Source organism: Arvicanthis niloticus, chromosome 1, assembly GCF_011762505.2.
Source record: "Arvicanthis niloticus isolate mArvNil1 chromosome 1, mArvNil1.pat.X, whole genome shotgun sequence".
Classification (NCBI taxonomy): Eukaryota; Metazoa; Chordata; class Mammalia; order Rodentia; family Muridae; genus Arvicanthis; species Arvicanthis niloticus.
In genome coordinates, this window is record NC_047658.1 from 153,154,533 (window position 1) to 153,173,978 (window position 19,446).

The following is a 19,446-nucleotide window of genomic DNA, read 5'->3' on the forward strand; positions in this document are numbered from 1 at the left end:
CTGAAGTGGACCCCAGCAGCAGAGCAGATGTCCGAGGCCTTGGGTTCCATCCCCTAACCCCAAATCCCATTTAGAGCATTGACTTTGAGTGCTTTTCTACAACCCAGCAAATTTCAGAACAAAAACCTTCTCTATTATTCAGACCTTAGGTGAACAAAATGTATAGAGAAACACTTGTCTTTTTTTTTTTTTTTTTTCCAATCTTTTAGAAAATCCAGTGCATCGTCCTTGGAGAGACATTTGGGTCTGGCTAAAGAGCTGATTCCTGAACCTGCAGATTTTGGAGGTTTTCCTTCTGGACAGAAGAAAATTGAGCTGTCACTCTTCGCCCTTATTTTCTCGTAAAGGATTCTGGGAGGGGAAGTTTAGTTAAGGAGGATATTTGCAGGAGGTTTTAGCTTAGCCTGAGTGACTCATTCAAGGTCAGGCAAGGAGAAAATGAAGCGAGGCTGAGACACTGCTGGCTACCCGTTAAGAGTCTCAGCCCCTCTGTGGCCTTTTGTGTATTAAAATATGGTTGGAAATTAGAGTTTTGTGGTGTTATTCCCTCTCCCCTCCCCAACACTTCAGAAGAGGCTTCTTACAAACATCATCTCCTTCTATCCCTGGAAGGATAGGTTTCGAAGCCCCAGAAGCCACAAACTGCAAACCGGCACCAGCAGCTTCTCTCTAAGGAAAGAGTAAGTCTTTGACCTTAAAAAGCCTCCGAGACTGAAGAATAACTCTAATGGAAGGAAAACTGCTTGGCTCAGGTGTCTAGACAGCTTTGTGTGTCTTGAGTGTTCATGCAGAGTAGCAGTCCGTATCCACCACCGAGGATAAAGATCGCTCAGCAATCCCTTGTGAATCTAAGCCTGGCTTATTTTGTGGTGTCTGCTGGGAGGTGCTGTTCTGTTTTGCTTAAGTCTTGAACTTTTAGCCTGCTTCTAGATTGCACAGACTACACTTTCCTGACCGTTGCTTTCTCTGTACAGGAAGTGTCTGTAGGGCTGGCAAGTACTTTTTCCTGTCTCTGCACTTCCATTCCAAATGGTGCACTCAATATTTGAGAACCACTAACTGTCCTCTCTCTTAGCCTGGAACACACTTGTCCTCACATTTTCAGTCAGCTGGCTTAGAAGCAGCGTGTCTGTCCTGAACCTTTGTCAGATATCTAAAGACTTCAGCTTATAATCTGTAAACACTACTCTTGTAAGCTCATAAGAAACCCAAGAATCCCTGGTTTTCTTCATCTGAAGTAATTTTTCCAATATAGCAGTATGAGAATTCGGAAGTAGAAAAAAACCCCTCAAAAAACCAAAACAAAACCACTAGAAACCAGAGGACTAGGACTAGAGTTGACCATTTACTTAAAATAATCAAAGTAAAAGCGTCTTTATTTCTTTAACACTTTTTGTATGACTTTTTGAATCTACAGTTGTTCTAGGCTGAGGTGATATAACTGTGCACGATAGTTCTTGAGAGAGGACAGATTATCAACCAAATGAGGAAGTTACACATGGTATTAGCAAATGATCGATCTTTGCTTTGAAGAGAAATAAGGGAGACATGGAGTCTGGTGGTCTTTGAACAAAGCCTTTAAAGAGGGCTAATGTTGGCATCTGGAAGAAGTCGAGTCCTACGGCACATGCAAAGACCCCAGGAAGATCCACGGCAGTGAGTGAGAAAATGACAGAGCCTGGTTGGGGCAGAGCTTGCAGGACCTTATAGGCTTTTATCGGAGGGAGATGAGGATTCAGGGAAGGGCTCAAATAAGGAGGCAACAGGCCTTGGTTTGACCAGTCACTAGCTGGAAGGGCAGGGGGAAGGGACGAGGACAGGCATAAAAGAGGAGGGAATGGTGAGGACACCACTGAAATGAGCCCAGGAATTACTCATCATGGAAATTATAAAAAAATACTTTGGATGTTGACAAAAAGAAAGGGTATTGTGAGTATGGAATGCAAAGTAAGATCAGGAAAACATTTTAAAAACGCGCTTCAGTTGGGAGGCAGAAAGTTCAGTTTGGGAGCTATTGTGCTCCCGCATCTATTCTGATGCGATGGACTTGAGAGTCTCGGTGATCTGTGTGCTCCAGAATCTATCTTCTCCGGAGCTAACTGCGTTTGGCCAGGGCATTTCAGAATAAGCTTTCGTGGGCCTTCTCAGGATGTTCTCCCTTTCCTATTTTCCAAAATTGCCTGGGTGCACGCTAAAAAAAAAAAAAAAAAAAAAAACAAAAGCAAAACCAGGACCCATCTCATTCTGTGATTATATCAAGACTACAGGAGAATTCCTGTGATTACAAAGTTTGGGAAGCTGACCACACTTTGAGGGGTTTGCTGAGAGCTAGAAAACATCAAAGGTCGTCCGTGAGTGCCGGCAGGTGGCGCCACATGATCGTGCGCAGCTGAGGGCGCTCAGAGGCGCAGATCGCAAGTCCTCGGTGTTGCTAGGGCCACCCTGTCAGCGCGAATCTCCAGAGGAGTCGCGCCTGCAAGGAGTACTGGTCTGGGGGCTTGACTAGTGTTCCGAATTGGTTTTAAGCTATGTGCACCGTAAACTGTCTCCGGTCCGCTCTGGTGCTCCCAGGGAAGGAGGGCTAAGCCCATCCTGAGGCGACGCGGGGCCCTGTGGAGCCCGCAAGGCCTTGCAGCAAGGACCTGAGGCCTCGCGCCTCGGGGCAGTATTGCAGGGCTGCCAAGCCGCGCGCGAGGATCTACTAGAGAGACCCCACAGGGAGCGCCGCACCCGCGGACCGCTCCTTTTCATTGGCCGCCTGGAGGAAGACCACGCCCCCATCCCTACAGCGCTCATCTTTGACTGGCTCTTGCGTCCCGGGTGGCCACGCCTCCTCCCCTCGCATACACAAGAGTCACGCGCCTTTCAGTTGGAAACTTGGCATGCTGTGGAGGACAGTGGCCCTCATCTCCCCGCCCACCTCTCGTGCCATTGGTGCGGCACGCCGACTGCGACCACGCCCCCATTCCAGCCCCCTGGCTGGGAAGGCGGGCACCCGCTCTTGATTGGCTGGCAGACCTGCCTCTCGCTGGAGAGGCTAGCACGCCCCTCCCTCCCCTCCCTCCTCCCTCGAGCCCGGGGGTTCCTCAGCTGGCTCAGTCCGAATCAGTGTCATTCAGAGAGAAGGACAGCTGAGGGCTGGGCGCGAACGCGCGGTTGCAGTCCTGCACGGGCGCCGGTGCCTGCGCTCGCGCCGCCGGGTGGGAAGGATGAAGCCTCAGCTGGAGCAGCCACCCTATGATTGGCTGTGGCGCTTGTGAACCCGAAGTAAAGATGGCGGGCGGGCAGGCAGCCGCCGTACTGCCCACTTGGAAGATGGCGGCTCGCCGCAGCCTCAGTGCCCGTGGCCGGGGGGTCCTGCAGGCAGCTGCGGGCCGGCTGCTGCCGCTGCTCCTGCTGAGCTGCTGCTGCGGCGCGGGCGGCTGCACAGCGGCCGGCGAGAACGAGGAGACCGTGATCATCGGGCTGCGGCTGGAGGATACGAACGACGTGTCGTTCATGGAAGGGGGTGCTCTGCGGGTGAGCGAGCGGACCCGGGTCAAGCTGCGGGTGTACGGGCAGAACATCAACAACGAGACATGGTCCCGCATCGCCTTCACTGAGCACGAGCGACGCCGGCACACACCCGGCGAGCGTGGGCTGGGGGGCCCCGCGCCTCCGGAGCCGGACAGCGGCCCCCAGCGCTGCGGCATCCGCACCTCAGACATCATCATCTTGCCCCACATCATTCTCAATCGCCGCACATCGGGCATCATCGAGATCGAGATCAAACCGCTGCGCAAGATGGAGAAGAGCAAGTCTTATTACCTGTGCACGTCTCTCTCCACGCCCGCACTGGGCGCCGGCGGCTCCGGGTCTGCTAGTGGCGCCGTCGGGGGCAAGGGTGGCGCGGGGGTGGCCGGACTCCCGCCTCCTCCGTGGGCCGAGACCACCTGGATTTACCACGACGGTGAGGACACCAAGATGATAGTGGGCGAGGAGAAGAAGTTCTTGCTGCCCTTCTGGCTGCAAGTGATCTTCATCTCGCTGCTGCTGTGCCTGTCCGGCATGTTCAGCGGCCTCAACCTGGGGCTCATGGCTCTGGACCCGATGGAGCTGCGCATCGTGCAAAACTGCGGCACGGAGAAAGAGAAGAATTATGCCAAGCGCATCGAGCCGGTGCGCAGGCAGGGCAACTACCTGCTGTGCTCGCTGCTGCTGGGCAACGTACTGGTCAACACCACTCTCACCATCCTGCTCGACGACATCGCGGGCTCAGGCCTTGTGGCGGTGGTGGTCTCCACCATTGGCATCGTCATCTTCGGAGAAATCGTGCCCCAAGCCATCTGCTCCCGACACGGCCTGGCGGTAGGGGCCAACACCATCTTCCTCACCAAGTTTTTCATGATGATGACCTTCCCCGCTTCTTACCCGGTTAGCAAACTGCTGGACTGCGTCCTGGGCCAGGAGATAGGCACTGTCTATAACCGGGAAAAACTGCTAGAGATGCTGCGGGTCACTGACCCCTATAACGACCTCGTTAAGGAGGAGCTGAACATCATCCAAGGCGCGCTGGAGCTCCGCACCAAGACGGTGGAGGACGTGATGACTCCCCTCAGGGACTGCTTCATGATCACAGGCGAGGCCATCCTGGACTTCAACACCATGTCCGAGATCATGGAGAGTGGCTACACTCGAATCCCAGTGTTCGAGGGAGAACGTTCCAACATCGTGGACCTGCTCTTTGTCAAAGACTTGGCCTTCGTGGATCCAGATGACTGTACTCCCTTGAAAACCATCACCAAATTTTACAACCACCCTTTGCACTTTGTTTTCAATGACACCAAGTTGGACGCTATGCTGGAAGAATTTAAGAAAGGTGGGCAATTTTGCTATTTTTTTTAATTGGCTTTGCTCTTTCAGTCTCCATCCTCCTCCCTCCTTGAGTCCTCTACCCCCAGACCAACCCCCCAAGGAGAGTTGACCGGAATTTCTCCTTTTCTTAATTGCAAAGTTGAAAGGATGGCATGGACTTGGGGACGGATTGAACTAGTGAGCACTTCTAGGTTTAAAAGCCCAAGACTGTCATTACTTTTTCACATCATCAGAAAACAGGCTTTGTAATTTCAATGCTTGAAACTTAACCCTCTAGGGGCCTCTGGTCTTGAGGGATCTACTTCATTCATTGTCTGGGTTCTCAATAGGTAGGTGAAAGTACAGACCAGCTCCCTAGATGCCCTGCGGTTACATCTAATCACAGACGTTTGGAAAATATTTAAGTAGCCTTTAAAAACCCAGTGCAGTCCTTTTTTTCTTCCTTAAACATTCATCTCAAAGATCTCAAAGACTGGAAGTACATTTTTTGATAGATTTTGTCCTTGACTATCTGGCATCCTGCAGGGTAGATTGAGGTCTTTGAGGGTGGAGCAGGGGTAAAGAAAGTACCATTATAAACCCCACATTATTTAGATGTGACTTCTCAGGCTGGAACAGGGGGTTTGTTTTGTTTAAAGCAAACTTAGTTATTAAATATATAACTTGGAAAGATTGGCGGTAAGTTAACTTTTTATGAGGTTATAACTGTCTCTCTTCACTGTTTCTGTTTAGCTGACAGCAAGTAAAAATCCCTAATGCAAGTGTGGTTTTGGCAGAAAGCTTGAACCTGTGACAGTGGGATGAATACCATTCTTAATTTTGATTTATTTCTTGATTTTTTTTTTCCAGTTTAAAAGTGTTCTTTTAACCTTGATCTCTTGATACATTAACATGAAGTACATCTCCAGATTAGCCTCCAGGCTCTAGGGTATTAGCCAGGGAGAGGCAAAGGCCCATTGTCTACCATGTGGGCTCTCAGTGCATCATTTTCTGCGTTGTGGTGTTGTCTGTCTTAGTTTGTCCTAAATAGGTGAATAGCAACTTGTGCTATTATCATTGAGACATTGAAAGTTTCCAGTAAGTAGCTAGTGTTGCTGAAAACCAAGGGATGCTGAGTCTTGTCACTGGTGGTTGGCATGCTCCAGCATTGCAATGTGTGTGTAACCTTGCATGACCTGAAAACTAAATTCTCATTCTTCACATGGAATTTCCATCACTAATGGGGTCGCTCCCCCGACAAAGGCTGTGTGTACCTGGTGACAGCTCACTGGATGGGATCGTGTGAAGATACAGCGTGCCTGCTCGTCCTCACTCCCTTTTCTTGGATGAATGGTGTCCTCTCTGGAACAGGACCACAATGCAGTAATTTTCATATAAAAAAAATAGAGCAGAATGTGCTTCAGGGCTTAGTAATTTGCATTTAAAAGCAGGAGGAGAAAAAGGAAATGTCCAGTATCTCTAGCTCCAGGGTTTTTGGGGTATCGGTTCAGTGCCAAGCTGCTTATTAAGAGCATTGAACTAGTGTCTTCCTTCACTCTGCGACACAGGGAGATGTCTTGAAATGCTTGAGGATGCTTCAGAGTTCCCAGTGCTGCTACAGTTTATAGTGTCCTTTGCTGTTCTTGCTGTTCAGATTTTTGCATATCCCTTTATAGATTGCTAATACCAGGCTAAGTCAGGCATCACGATGTGCACCTGTAGCGCCAGCTACTTGGGAGGCTAGTGCTAGACAAATAACATGTAATACTTCACTTTAGTTCTTATCCAAGGAGATATGTGGCATTTGGTTAAGCAGAGCAAAGGGAAGCTACAGTTACTCTACTGTTGGGAGAAGCAAAGACAGTTGGTGGCAAACTGGAGATTTAAGCCGTCTTTAAAAGAACAGAATGGCTGTTTGCTACTTAAAAAATAGGAATAATCAATTTTTAAAGTATTCCCTTTGATTTTTAAGAAATTAGTTTGGTCAATTTAACTTTACAATTAGTTACATCAATTCTGTTTTTTTTATTAAAGATTTATTTATTTAATTTTATATGAGTGTGTGTGCACCTGAGCATGTATGCACACCCTCAGCGGTTAGAAGAGCTGTCAGATCCCCTGGAACTGGAGTTATCAGGCAGTTGGGAGTGGACAGCCATGTGGGTGCTGGGAGCCAAACTCAGGTCCTCTGTGTGAACAGTAAGTGTTTGACTACTGAGCCATCTCTTTAGCCACTAGTCTTTTCTTTTAGAAAAAAGTTTATGAAACCACATTCAACACTCAAAAAAAAAAAAAAAAAAAAAGAAACACAGAAATTGAAACAATGACATTTGTATTTTGATAGCAATATATTTTGACAAAATAGAAAAACATATTTTACACCAATGATCTTCACAATATTCTTCACACTCTGGAGTAACATATACATTCATTTAAATACTATAAGTGATGCTATATTTGGTACACTAACAGGAGGTTATAATTAAATTTACAGGTACTTTTTAAAGCAGGTATTAATACATTGCTCAGCTATTAGTTCTTTTTAATGTGTGAGTTAAAATTGCCCACCTGGTTTCTTTTCATGATTTTTTAAAATTTAGATGTAACTTTCTCTAATGCATTGGTGATTAAATTCATGGCATCCATGGTAGGCAAGCCCTTCACCTATACCTTGAGCTATACCCTGAGCTCCCTGAAATAACTAAAAGAATTTTTTAAAGTTTGCTTATTCATGTGTGTGTGTGTGTGAGTGTGTATGAGTGTGTATGTGGAAAGAGAGAGAGAGAGAGAGAGAGAGAGAGAGAGAGAGAGAGAGAGAGAGAGAGATCAGAGGACAACTTGTGGAAGTTGCTTCTCTCCTTTTATTCTGGAGGTTGAACTCTGGGCTCAGGCTTGGCAGCAAGTACCCCTGTGGGTTGAGCCACCTCACTGGCTCCTGCCACATCTGTTTTCTGTGTTTGTGATAAATAACCCATGGTGTGGGTGCTCTGGAAACTTTCTTCTTCTGTGCCCCCTCTTATCTCCATTTCTAAAAAACAGAAAGAGAACAAAACCAAGACTCCCCCAATCCAACTATAACCCCAAACTGGTTAGATCATTGACCCAGATCTCACTGGATATTCCCTGCAGAATTAGGCTGGTCTCTGGCGAAGCTTTTCTCATTGCTGTTGATAACCAGTTTGATTAGTTTTCCCTGAGGTGGTGGAGATAGAAGGTTCGGGAGTTGAAAAGAGATGTTACTTTTGTATAAGCATCTTTAGTGTCTTCTTTCTAGTGGTTCGAACTTTTAAACTCTGCCTACAGCTAACGCTAGCCTTGCTTGAGGGGAAAGGCAGTGATACTGATTCTGTAGTCTCATCATCATGGTGATGATAAAGATGGGTTTGTGCCTTTACTACTGTCTTCCAGGCACAGGGCTGAAGGTTCTTCAAGAAGAACCTTGTTGAAATCTCATGATGTCTGAATGGAGTGTTATTCCTATTTTACCAATGAGGACAATTGAGGCTTAGATTGAATGATTTCTTCAAGGTCACATAGTAATTCACCGTTTTGGGGTTTTAACTCATGTCTGTGTGACATCAGAATTAGCTGGGTTGTTTGTTTATTCCATGTGCTAAGCTACAACTCTAGCCCCAAAACTCAATCTCTTAATCATTCTCTTATACTAGCTCGAAATGCTGATATTGGCATTATTTTAAATTCATTTATTTTATTTTATGTGTGAGTATGTGAGGGCACTATGCTCATTCCTGGTATCTGTGGAAGTCAGAAGAGGGCATCAGCTCCCCTGGACCTGGAGTAATGGATGGTTGTGAGCCACTATGCAGGTGCTGGGAACCGAGCCTGGGTTCTCTCCTAGAGTAGTAAGTAGTGGTGGTTAAGTGCCCCAGTGTTTCTATTTTAATGGGTGTGAGATTCGTTTGAGCTTTTGTCAAAACATTGCCTCAGAGCCTATTGGGTAGTAAACCTCTACATGTGTTTATAAGAAATGCTATTTGTTGTTTTTAGAGCCAATGCTTTGGTGATAGTGAGTAGGGGCTGGTGCCCTCTTTTTAAATATTGTAATATACTGATGCTTTTGCTTGTGTAACCTGAATACTAAGAAATTCTTTTTGAAAGAGTTACACATCAAGTACTGAGATTCTTTTTGCGGATTTTACGATAACATTATACTGCCTTAGTATGCTGCTTTAATGGCTGCTTTACAACTGCATTGTATTATTATTATTATTATATGTATATGAGTGTTTGTCTGTGTGTATGTCTGTGCACCACATGCATGCCTTGTGCCTGAGGAGGTGGGGAGCCTTCATGTGCATGCTGGGAATCTAGTCCTGGTCCTTTGAAACAACAAATACTCTTAACCACCGAGCTACCTCTTCACCCTAATTTGTCAGGCTCAGTTTTCTGTTTCAACCTTGATTTTACCTTTTTTTTTTTTTTTTTTTTTTTTGTAGCTGCCATATTAATATTTGGTTGCTAATGGGCATCCTTTTCAAGCCCGCTCCTCATGCCTCCACCAGTCATTAGTTTTGTAGTTGCTTATAGGTCAAATAAGATAAGCTCTGAAATTCCTACTAGCAGATGATGAGAACACTAGGAAACAGTCTAGAGCAGATCAATGCAGTGGGAGGAAAACTCCAACAAAAAGCTGCGTGCTTTGTGCGCAGAAGCCTGTCAGGCCCCTCCTTTACCTGTCATTACCTTCTTATCAACAGAGTGGGCTCTAGCTAGCTACACCTCAGTGACTTTGAAGAAGTCCTAACCAGTATTTGTCTCTTTCCTTTTTTTCTTTGTAACAATTGCATTCCAATGTTGCAGGACTCATGGTTTACAGCTGCTTAGGACTTGGTGGGATTCTTTTCTGCTTATTTTTTAGTTAGAAACAGGTGACTATCTAACCTTACACATGCAAGAGTGTATGTATAATTTTCGTTGAAAACATCAGATACGGACTGGGGAGGTAGCTCAGTTGATAAGGTGTTTATCTAGCATGTTCTAAACCCTGAGTTCACTCACCAGCACCATATAAATTGGGCATGGTGGCACACATTTGTAATCTTAGAACTTGGGAGGTAGAGGCAGAAAGGGTCAAGAGTTCAAGGTCATCCTTGGCTACCTAGTAAGCCCAGCCTGGGCTATGTGCACACCATCTCAAAAAATAAATCCATTAAGTATGTGATTCTGTTTCTGTAACAGTTCGGGAAGTCTGCCTATTATTATGTTAAGAGCTTACTATGGGAATATTTTTTTCCCTTACCAAACTTGTCTAGAATGTAGAAGGATGCTTTAAAATTGATGTTTAAAGGTATGACAGGTATCAAAAGGAGTGGATCTGTATGTCTTTATAATCTTACTTTTATATATGCAGTACCATGCATTAACTTTGTCAAGGCTATTGAGGAGGTGCACAGCTTGAAGGTTTTCTAGTCCAGTGTTTGCTGATGATTTTACTAGATGACAAGATTTATCTGGATCACTTATTAAGGGAAGATTCTAGGCCTCACTCAGTCTTTGCTACCTGTAGGCTCTGGGGAAGGAGCTGTGGGATCCATCACTATTAAGATTCTTGGTCCCATGAAGGACGAACACCGAGTAGGGGGGAATGTGAGGGTGGGAAAGTGGGAGTGGGGGGGTAGATGGGGGAACAGCCTTATAGAAGCATGGGGGGGATGGGATAGGAGGTTTCTGGGTGGTGGGGGGAAGTGGGGCAAGGGAATAAAATCTGAAATGTAAATATAATACACAATAAAAAAATAAATTTGAAAAAAAAAAAGCTACCCCAGGACCTTCATAGGGGAAGCCCGAGAAGGAGGCAAACATGTTTCCTTAGCCCCTGGAATAAGGAAAGTAAATCCGGGAAAGAAGAGTGTTTGGGGCCACCACGCCTTACTACCTAGGCACATCCACTGGACCAGAACTCACATCCCCAACTTCTAGGCTGGGATTCTTTCCACACTAGCAGACCCCCACCCCCGTTATTCAGAGTTAAAGGTTAGCCACATCACTGAGAAGTCAGCTTCTCAGGACTGCCACTGGCTTCATCTTGCGACTTTGATGTAAATATTTCAGATATCTTGCTCTCAAACAATCGTCAGCTGGCATTTTGTTACATAGATAATAGGTCTGATTGTGTCATTGGGTTTTATGTTGTGTTTTACTTTAGCTTAGCTGATAATTGAGGTTTTACTTTATATGGTCAGAGTGGGAGGGCATTTGGGGACATGGGTATTGGTCTATAGATTGCTCAAAGCCTCCAGTTGTTAAATACAAGTACTCCTTTTGATTTAGTGACGTATTTTCTCATTAGTTGGCTTTTCTTTTGGAGCGATGTAGATTGGCTTTAGGTTTGCAGGGTAGAGGCTTCTTGCCTCTTTTCATTTCTGCTCAAAGACCATTCTGTTGAGATATTCATCAGGGCTGGGGATTGCACAGTGGCGGAGCTGGCTTTGGAGTGGGAGATAGGGAACAAATAGCAAGCAATCTTCATGGAACGTGTATTGTTAAGACAGATTAGGTGGTGATGGACATGGTGGAGCCAAGCACTTCCCCTGGTTTTATTTTCCTTCTTTACTTCCTTATCTGTTTGCAGACCCGATATGAGATTTATTAGTAAACATGACTGGTAGTGGGTGGGACTCATCACAGTGCAAGCTGTCTACCCTCTCCCATGGGCCCTGACTTGGGATATATTTGACCCCCAGCCCTTAGGGATAAGCTGCTTCTCAGCTACTGTGTCTTCAAATTCATGTGCATTAAACAGGAAAGCACTGCCTCTCTGCGTTGTAGGTCTTCTGGTGACAAGGGAACTTGAATCTGTCACTACACGAGGTGTCAATCACATGTTCCTTATTCTGCAGCTTGGTGCAGATGGACCTGATGACCTGGTCAAATCACATGTCCTGGGGATTTCCAGTGATACCCACATACCTGCGTGAGTCTAGCATTGAGATCAGATACATGCATACACAGCAGAAAACTCTTCAGAGTTGCTTAGGGGAACCCATACAAGCAGCAGGCTGTGTCAGTTACCAGGAGGCTGCTCTTTGCAGCCATTGCACACTAGACTCTGGTGAGGAAAGAAACCCTATTGGCTTAACTGCTCATAGCCTTCCCCTGTTTTGTTTTAGTGCTGCCACTTGTAAGTATTGTACTGACTGGGCTCTGTCTTCATACTGATGCCCTGTCAGTCCTGGACCATTGCGGTTTTTTCTTGACTTTACATGCTTAGGAAAGAATACCGCTTGTTAATGAAGTTAAGAAAAGTAAGCTTCTCTGATGTGCTTTGGATAGTAACTTACCTCTTTGATCCTAGTAGAAAATAGAGATCTTTTCTAACTCATAATATGCAGTGAACTAATATGAGCCAGGCAGGGTAATGCATACCTGTAATCCTAGTGCTGAGGCAGGAGGATCATGATTTCAAAGTCAGCCTAGGATACATAACAAGGCTTGTCTCAGAAGGAAAAAAAGTACAAATAAATGTAAAAATCTTTCTAACAGGGCCTGGGAGGTAATGCCCAGTTAGTTATTATTTATATTAGAACAGTACTTTATTGGTAATTGTATATAGTAGCAGAAACAGATTAAGTGCATGCTACTGTAACAAAATTTCAGAAACTGGGTAGTTTAAAATAATTTCTCCAGTTCTCTAGGCTGAGAAATCTAAGAGCAGAACATTTGGTGTCTAGTAAAGGCTTTCTTACCTTGTCCTGACATGACAGGAAAGTGACAGGGCAAACAGAGCCTTAGGTTAGTCCCCTCCAGCCTGGTGATAAGGGCCTGAGTTATTCTTGAGGCCACCCTCATGACCCGGCCACTCTGAGGGCCCCAGTTCTTAGTACCCCCATGGTGGAGATTAAGTTTCAACATGAATTTTGCATGGGCCAGTTCACAGTAGCAGTTCTTAGTCCACACTGGAGATCTGACAGTCAGGTTTATAGCAGTTGTGTTAGAATCTTAAAAGAGACTAATTAGTGAACCCCCCCCCCACCTTTCTCTTTTATAAAAAAACAGTTGTTTTTTTTTTAATGTATTATCATTATTACAGCATGTGTATGTCTGCCCTGGTGTAATGTGGAGGGTCAGAGAAGCTGCTCCTCTCCTTCTACCATGTGGGTCCTGGGGATTCAATTCAGGCTTCTTGTTGGCAAGCCCCTACACTCGCTGGCCAGCCCTATCCTATCTTACCAGCCCTATACTGTCTTACCAGCCCCTACACTCGCTGGCCAGCCCTATACTATCTTACCAGCCCTATACTATCTTACCAGCCCTATACTATCTTACCAGCCCTATACTATCTTACCAGCCCTATACTGTCTTACCAGCCCTATACTATCTTACCAGCCCTATACTGTCTTACCAGCCCTATACTGTCTTACCAGCCCTATACTATCTTACCAGCCCTATACTGTCTTACCAGCCCCTACACTCGCTGGCCAGCCCTATACTATCTTACCAGCCCTATCCTATCTTACCAGCCCTATACTATCTTACCAGCCCTATCCTATCTTACCAGCCCTATCCTATCTTACCAGCCCTATACTATCTTACCAGCCCTATCCTATCTTACCAGCCCTATACTATCTTACCAGCCCTATCCTATCTTACCAGCCCTATACTATCTTACCAGCCCTATACTATCTTACCAGCCCTATACTATCTTACCAGCCCTATACTATCTTACCAGCCCTATCCTATCTTACCAGCCCTATACTATCTTACCAGCCCCCTTTTGATTGAAACCTATGCTTGCCCTTTTTAGGCTGTTTGTTAACGTGACAAACTGGCTACAATTTATTACATGTTCTAAGTTCCCTAAAGTACAAATACCAAGATTACAATAATTACTTTTTAACTAGCTATGATGGGAAGGGATAACAAAGATGAAAATGTCTAAAGAAAGTTCTCAAGGATTTTGAGAGCCCCTTTATGCCCCAGGTTTTAATACAAAAGGAAATTCTCAGATTACTCTGATAAAACGGTTTCGGCATTGATTACATGAAAAGTATAAAACAATGATGTTAATACGGTGAATTCGTGTCACTTAGAGCAGTGTAATTGTGACACTTGGGGGAGGCGTTCAGGAGTCTGAAAACTGTCCTTTGGGTTAGCAGTTTCTTTTCTGAAATCTTTATTCAGTGATTCTAGAAGAGAAAAGGGTCATGTTGGCCTTCATAGTCACAGATGTTGTAACGTTACCTATGAATGGTGAAATGACACCTGAAGGCCTGGCATAGAGGAGAACATTAAGGAAATTAGAGATGTCGGCTAATTACAATCATTGAATGATAATTTTGAAGGCTGTGTGGGAAATGTAGGGTGATTACTTGTAAGGATTATAGACTTGTAAAAACCCCCACAAGCCTCGACTCGAAGGGAATGTGAAAAAGTAAAGGTAGTTGGTGGGTAGGGCTGGGCTGATCACAGCTGATCTTTGCAGAAGTCTGCTTGTTAACTTTGTACAATGATACACTTGGAAAAAATTCAGATCTGCTAAGAACATTTTGTGTCCTGGTCTTGGAGAAGCTCACCTTTGTTCATGCTAAGACTCAATATTACTTCATTTTCCCCTGGAGCATTTTATTGCTGAAACAAATAGTTCTTTTACAAATTTTAAAAATTGGAATGTAGTTTACCCTTTTAGAGCGTATGAGTCGTGAAGTTTAGTATATTTTCAAGGTTGTACAACCATTACTGTCATCCTTTCAAAACATTTTCATCCCCCACCCCCACCAGAATTCCCATACCCGGAAGCAGTCACTCTCCACTTCCTGCTCCCACAGTCCCCGATAGTGTCTGCTATGTCTGGGTGACTCTGTTCTGGACACTACATCTAAGTGAAGTGCAGCCTTGGGACTGGTTCCTTTGACTCAGCCATGACTATATTCAGGGTTCATTCATGCTGCAGTGTGGATAAGTGCCCACAGGTATTTCCAGGCCAAATACCTCATCTCAAGGATTTAATACATCTTGTTTTTGCATTTTTCTGTGGATAGACATTTGTGTTATCTGCCCTTTTTGCCTTATGGATAATGCTGCTGTGAACATTGGTTTTTGTGGCACAGGTTTTTGTGTGGTCATAAGTTTTCAGTTCTCTTGGGTAACAATGTCAGAGTCATGTGATTACTCAGTTGTTAACTTCTATGTTAACAACTGTTAGCTTAGTTATTAATTAAGCTAGCCGTCCATTTTATATGTATGAGGATTCCAATCTCTACATATCTTCTTCTTCTTCTTCTTCTTCTTCTTCTTCTTCTTCTTCTTCTTCTTCTTCTTCTTCTTCTTCTTCTTCTTCTTCTTCTTCTTCTTCTTCTCCTTCTTCTCCTTCTTCTTCCTCCTCCTCCTCCTCCTTCTCCTCTTCTTCTTCCTTCTCTTCTTCCTCCTCCTCCTTCTCCTTCCTTCTCATCCTCCTCCTCCTTCTTCCTTCTCCTCCTCCTCCTTCTCCTTCCTTCTCCGCCTTCTCCTTCTCTTTCTTTCTCTTCCTCCTCCTCCTTCTCCTCTTCCTCCTTCCTTCTCTTCCTCCTCCTTCTCCTTTCTTCTCCTCCTCCTTCTCCTTCCTTCTCCGCCTTCTCCTCCTTCTCTTTCTTTCTCCTCCTCCTCCTCCTTCTCCTCTTCCTCCTTCCTTCTCTTCCCCCTCCTTCTCCTTTCTTCTCCTCCTCCTCCTTCTACTTCCTTCTCCTCCTCCTTCTCCTTCCTTCTCCGCCTTCTCCTCCTTCTCTTTCTTTCTCCTCCTCCTCCTCCTCCTTCTCCTCTTCCTCCTTCCTTCTTTTCCCCCTCCTTCTCCTTTCTTCTCCTCCTCCTCCTTCTACTTCCTTCTCCTCCTCCTTCTCCTTCCTTCTCTGCCTTCTCCTCCTTCTCTTTCTTTCTCCTCCTCCTCCTCTTCCTCCTTCCTTCTCTTCCCCCTCCTTCTCCTCCTCCTCTTCTTTCTTCCTTCTTCCTTCTCCTCCTCCTCCTTCGCCTTCCTTTCTTTCTTCCTCTCTCTTTCTCTCTCTCCAACACCCCCCCATACACCCCTATAGACACCCTAGACAAAGTGAAGTACTATTTTCTGTGGCTTTGATTTGCATCTTTGTCATTGTAAAGATGTTGAACATCTCTTCTTGTGCTTACAGTTATCACCATATCGGTGGGGGAATGTCTGTATAGTTCCTTTGCCCATTTCATTATTTATAGTTTTAAATTGTCTGATAATGTATGTGTACACGTGTGTGTGTGTGTGTGTGTGTGTGTGTGCATGCATGTGAACTCAGGTGCTCACAGGGGTTAGCATTAGATACCTTGAGGCTGGAGTTACTGGTATTGTGAGCTGCCTGACACGGGTGCTGGGGTCTGAGCTCCAGGCACCCTGTGCAAGGGCAGTGTGCGTTCTTAACTGTAGAGCCATCTCCTTTTGATTTTTTTTTTTTTTTTTTGGTGTGTGTGGTTTTTTTTTGTTGTTGTTGTTTTGTTTTTGTTTTTCTGAGACAGGGTTTCTCTGTGTAGCCCTGGCTGTCCTGGAGCTCACTCTGTAGACCAGGCTGGCCTTGAACTCAGAAATCCGCCTGCCTCTGCCTCCCAAGTGCTGGGATTAAAGGCGTGCGCCACCACCGCTTTAAGAGCGCTCTTTATATGGAGAATGCTAGTCAGTCATCAGATATACAATGTGTAAATATAATCCCATTCTGTGAGCTACCTTGAGTTTTACTTTGAAACAGGAAAGTCTGTCATGTTAGTAAAGCCAATTTGTCATTTTCTTTGGCCATACTTCTCTGTCAGGTGTAAAGCAGGATTGCCAGATCCATGTTTTCTTCTCTGAGTTTTATGGGTTTAGTTCTTACACTTGGGTCTTTAATCCATTCTGAGTTAATGTGCTGGGTGGGGTCCATCTCTTGAGTGTGGGTATCCAGTTGTCACATTACATGTGTTGAAAAAGACTATTTTTTCTTCATTGAATTGTCTTGACATCCTGTCAAAAATCAGTTGGCCATAAAAACGAAGGCTAATTTCTGAGCCTTGCATTCCTCTGCTGATACTCTGTCACTGATACCATACTTTCTTGGTTCATGTAACTTTGTAATGAGTTTTTAAATTGGGAAGTATACACCTTTCAATTTTCTTGGGTCTCCTTGTCCATTTCTAATTTAAAAAACTTAGACTTTTGGTAGGGGCTGCACTGCATTTATAGGTTGGTTTGGAGATGGCGGAATATCGGTAATAGTAAGTCTCCAGCCAGTGCCAGGGGGGTCCTCTTCCCCCTGTAGATCTTTCTTCTCCTCCATGCACTGTTGGTAGTTTCCTTTTGTTAAATTTTTCCCTAAGTATTTGGATTTTTTTATACCACAGTAAAAGGAATTCCTTATTATTTTCTATTTTTTTGTAGATTGATCATATATTCTGTAACCTGTGGAACTTATTAGATAACATATGTTTTCTTTTTAAAAATTATAATTGAAAATATTTAATTTTGCTTTTCCAATATTGATATAAGTACTGTTTATGGAAAAAATTGTTTCCTTTTATTTTTTGTGTAAAATAATGTGATCAAGAACTAATTTTATTCTCATTAACAAGTAGTTCTTAAAATAGAAAAATGTTTTAAAAAATACATGACCTTCTTGACCTGGAGAGATGGCTCAGTGGTTAAGAGTACTTGCTGCTCTTGCAGAAGACCTGGGTTTGGTTCCCAGCTCCCACTTGGAGGTTCACAGCCAACTGTAACTCTAGTTCTTATATTTTTGGTTGTGAGCCTAGCCTTTAATGGCTGAGCCATCTCTCCAGCCCTGTAACTCTAGTTCTAAGGGATCTGATGTTGTCTTCTGGTCTGCTTGGGCACCAGGTGCTATGCATATACATAGATACAGGCAAACACTCACACACATAAAAATAAACCATTTATAATATTTTTGAGCAGTATTTGCATTCCTTGGTGTTATTTTAGATTTACTATTTCATTTGATTTCAGTAAATTTATATATATATATATATATATATATATATATATATTTTAGCCATGCGGGAGTAGATGTTGCACAGTTGGTAGAGTGTTAGTTTAACATACATGCAATCTTGGGTTTGATCTCCAACACCATGTAAAACAGGTGTGGTGGCAATTCCTGTAATTTTTGTACTCAGACAGAAGCAGGAGGATCAGAAGTTCAAAAGCATCCTTAGTTACTTAGCAAGTTTGAGGCCAGCCTGGGCTATGTGACTGCTGAATTGAATATTTATAGTGGTTTTGTAGCAGTCTGGGGATTTCTGACGACTTCAGAGAGCAATCCAGCTAGTATCTAAGTTGTTTGACAGTGCCTTCAGAAGATCATTTTCTAAAGTTTTAAAAATTTATTATTATTATTTTTTAATTTCTTTCTGAGGCTAGAGGAAGCCTTCCTTGGCTTTTAGTTAGCTCTTTTGTACTGCCACCAGCACTGTGACTGGAGCACTTGGCTTTCCGGGTCACTAGGATGAAAAATTAATCTCTGCAGTACTGAAGCAGCCTCCAAGGCCTCACGCACACCCAGTGAGTGCTGTCAGCACTACATCCTGGCCTTCTTTTCTTTCTCTTTTCCCTTCCTCCCTCCCTCCCTCCCTCCCTCCCTCCCTCCCTCCCTCCCTTCCTTCCTTCCTCCTTTTTTCCTTCCTTTCTTCTTTTGTTCATGCCTGTGTGTGTGGAGTGGTAGTCTGAGAGGGTCTGTGTTCTCTTATGTAACAAAGATAGACCGAGGGCATCTTCCGATTTTTACTTGAGTGTGAATAGCTTCAGTTTTTCTGTTTACCAGTCTGCAGTCATGAAAGCAATGTGCTGACTGGACTCAGAGACTCTGTAGAGTGGCATTGGGGGGTTAGATGGTCCTGAGACTCAGGCAGAACTAGGAACTGTTTGAGCAGATTTTATGGTAGAAAATTAAGAAGAAAAACAATTAGAACAATACATAAATCTGTTCTAAGGTGAGTTTTCTTTTGTCACTTGATTTAAAGCTCGGCAGGAATACTATCTTCTTTGCAGAGATGATTACTGAGCAGAGATAGCAGCTTTGTAGCACCCCTGCATTGTAGGCTGCCCCCATCACGATGTCCTTGACCTGGGGTTTCAGGAAACCAGGGAGACACAGTGATGCCCTCTGCTCTGTGTGTGTGTGTGTGTACATGAAATAAAGAATTAGGGTCTAGGGTTACATTTGATCTCAAAACATGTTATCAGATGAGCAAAATTGAGTTTATTTGGAGTTGTTTGTAGCTGCCTGGAATACAGCTCTTTGACCCCAATAGCTCCGATGAAATGAAAGATTGGTGACAGAGTTCAGCACTAACTGGATGTACACTTTTAGCATAAAGCTGCCGGCCTGAAGGGCCATGGAGATTCTGGGAACTGGTGCATCCACTTGTCTGTAGATATGGCCACTGAAAAACCAGTCAACATTGCTAAAAGGGGACAAAAGGGTTAAAGCTGTGGACTGGAACCCTATGCCCGAAGTGCACTTAGAAGGTTCTAGACTGTCGTATGCTGATTACTAAAATAAAAAGACGGTTTAACTTTGGTCAGGACCAGGTATTAGTTTAGTTTTATAAAATCTTGTATGGTCTTGGATAAAAAGATTACAGGATGGTGAAGCCCACCAGTTAGCACATACTTCC

General features: G+C 44.4%; 1 protein-coding gene and 1 non-coding gene across 5 annotated transcripts in view; one reads left to right on the forward strand and one right to left on the reverse strand.

The window, feature by feature from the left end:
- The first annotated feature begins 3,050 nt into the window (after window positions 1-3,050).
- The window catches only part of Cnnm2 (cyclin and CBS domain divalent metal cation transport mediator 2), a 127,814-nt gene continuing 111,418 nt past the window's right edge, over window positions 3,051-19,446 (forward strand). For 3 of the 4 annotated variants that reach the window (XM_034500569.2, XM_034500577.2, XM_076923711.1), the window contains exon 1: window positions 3,052-4,858. In XM_034500569.2, the coding sequence (XP_034356460.1) occupies window positions 3,238-4,858 (1,621 nt within the window). In that variant the 5' untranslated portion in view covers window positions 3,052-3,237. Of the gene's footprint in view, window positions 4,859-19,446 lie in introns of all 4 variants that reach the window. The other variant, XM_076923719.1, reaches the window with a different exon arrangement.
- Window positions 11,809-11,938, reverse strand: LOC117701288 (small nucleolar RNA SNORA70). Its single transcript, XR_004605677.1, has one exon. It is a non-coding gene; the product is annotated as a small nucleolar RNA SNORA70 (small nucleolar RNA).